This window comes from Mastomys coucha, chromosome X (assembly GCF_008632895.1).
Source record: "Mastomys coucha isolate ucsf_1 chromosome X, UCSF_Mcou_1, whole genome shotgun sequence".
Lineage (NCBI taxonomy): Eukaryota > Metazoa > Chordata > Mammalia > Rodentia > Muridae > Mastomys > Mastomys coucha.
The window spans coordinates 76,127,795-76,129,582 of record NC_045030.1 but is presented as its reverse complement, the minus strand read 5'-3'; the positions used below and the strand labels follow the sequence as shown (position 1 = coordinate 76,129,582).

Below are 1,788 nucleotides of genomic sequence, written 5' to 3'. Positions count from 1 at the left end.
ACACTGCAGATGGCGCCGATGGTCCGACTGGCCGCTGCTGTCCTGGTAATGCAGGCACAATGGCAGTTATTCCCAGTGGAGCTCACCCTGTTGCAAGAGCACTGGAAGCCTCCCGAAATTCCAGCAAAAGCACCGTGCCTTTAACCCAAAGGCCTGGAATCCGACATCATAGATTGTATCCTACCGGACATGGACAACTGGGCCATCTGCGGGATGCTTGAAACGGGGAAGCGGGTAGTCTGGAGGAGGGTTAAAAAAAAAGAAGAAGAAGAAGAAAAAAAAAAGAGCAGGCAGAAGGGAAGCAGAGGGACCCGCTGATTGCGGTGTGTTAACCACGGATGGTCTAGGCATGAGAAGTTCCTTGAGAACGGAGGAACAGAGGGGAGGAGGGAAATAAGCAGGAATGGCACAAGCACGTGGAAGACTAGGGAGCTTAGACCAGATGCAATGATTTTAGAGGGCTAAGGAGGCAAAGTCGATTCAAAATGGTGCCTTTCCTGAGTCTCTACCAGCGCCCTCTTCGTGCCTTTCCCAACCTCTTCGGAGGCAGAAATCGCCTGTGGGTCCCTAACTCCTGATGTCGAACCACACCGAGGACTGGTAGGGAAGGAGCTTAAAGTGAGCGGCAGCATGCTGGAAGTGTAAGTGTTGAAATAGTCTAGCGTGCTGGGTAGGTGTTTGGGCCATTCTCCACCCAAGGCTGCACTTCTTCGACATCACACTTAGGGTGATTTTTAAGGAGAGGCATGGTGCGCTGCACCAGTCTCTACCTGCAGGATATGGTACGATGGATGCCTGAGGGGAGATGAAGAAATGGTAGGAGCCAGGAGAAAGGCAGATGGTCTGATTACTGTTCCAGACCAGCCAGGTCTACATAGCAAACCCTAGGCCAACCATGGCTCATAGTGAGATTCTCCATCTCTTTCTAAAAAAGAAAAAGAAAGAAAGAAGGGTAGAAACTACCAGTTTGAATTTAATGTTCTTTTCCTCACTCTTAGACACTGGATCGCTGAAGATTGTCGCCTCCTCCGAATTTCCATCATGAACTTTCTTGACCAGCTTTTCCTAGTGGTGAACACCATACAGCTCTTTGGGCCCCCGGTTTCCTGTTAAGCCTGGCTGGGGGCCCATTCTGACCTTATCTCCGTCTCCTCCTCAGCAATACAATTTTCCCTATGGAAAAGATTCTAGAAGTAGTAGCTACTGCATAAATGTGGGGACCTAATTTTTTTTCCTGATTTGGTCCTCAGGCACTTAGGGGCCATTTGGTCTGGTGCTTCAATGTTTGTTGCTGAAGAAAATAAAGCTATGCTGCTAATTTGCATTTGAGTTTATTTTCAGCCTCTAAATTTTCTTTGGTTATTATTTTATGTTGGAGGAGGGGCTCTGGGATGCAGGTGTTTGTTAGTACAAGGTAAGAGTAGGCCAGGCAGTGGTGGCACACACCTTTAATCCCAGCACTTGGGAGGCAGTGGCAGGCGGATTTCTGAGTTCAAGGCCAGCCTGGTCTACAGAGTGAATTCCAGGACAGCCAGGGCTACACAGAGAAACCCTGTCTCAAAAAAATCATTTCAAAAATCATTTCATTCTTCCAATTTTTCTTTTATTTTTTTGAGAAGTGTCATATATCCCAACTTGTTCTCAGACACATTAAATAGCTGGGATGACCTTGAACCACTGATTCTCCTACCTTGTTTCCCGAGAAATAATTTGGATATGATTCTTGTATCCACAACATGTTTGAACAAATGACTATTCTTGATTAGTTTATGAGCTTATTAGTAAGAT

General features: G+C 46.6%; 1 protein-coding gene across 1 annotated transcript; it reads left to right on the top strand.

Annotated features, from left to right (window-relative positions):
* The first annotated feature begins 6 nt into the window (after positions 1-6).
* On the top strand, positions 7-1,329 carry Lage3 (L antigen family member 3). The gene is made up of 3 exons (XM_031374572.1): positions 7-175; positions 513-641; positions 999-1,329. The coding sequence occupies exons 1-3, from the start codon at positions 60-62 to the stop codon at positions 1,111-1,113; spliced, it is 360 nt and encodes a 119-aa protein (XP_031230432.1). The 5' UTR covers positions 7-59; the 3' UTR covers positions 1,114-1,329.
* Positions 1,330-1,788: the final 459 nt, after the last annotated feature.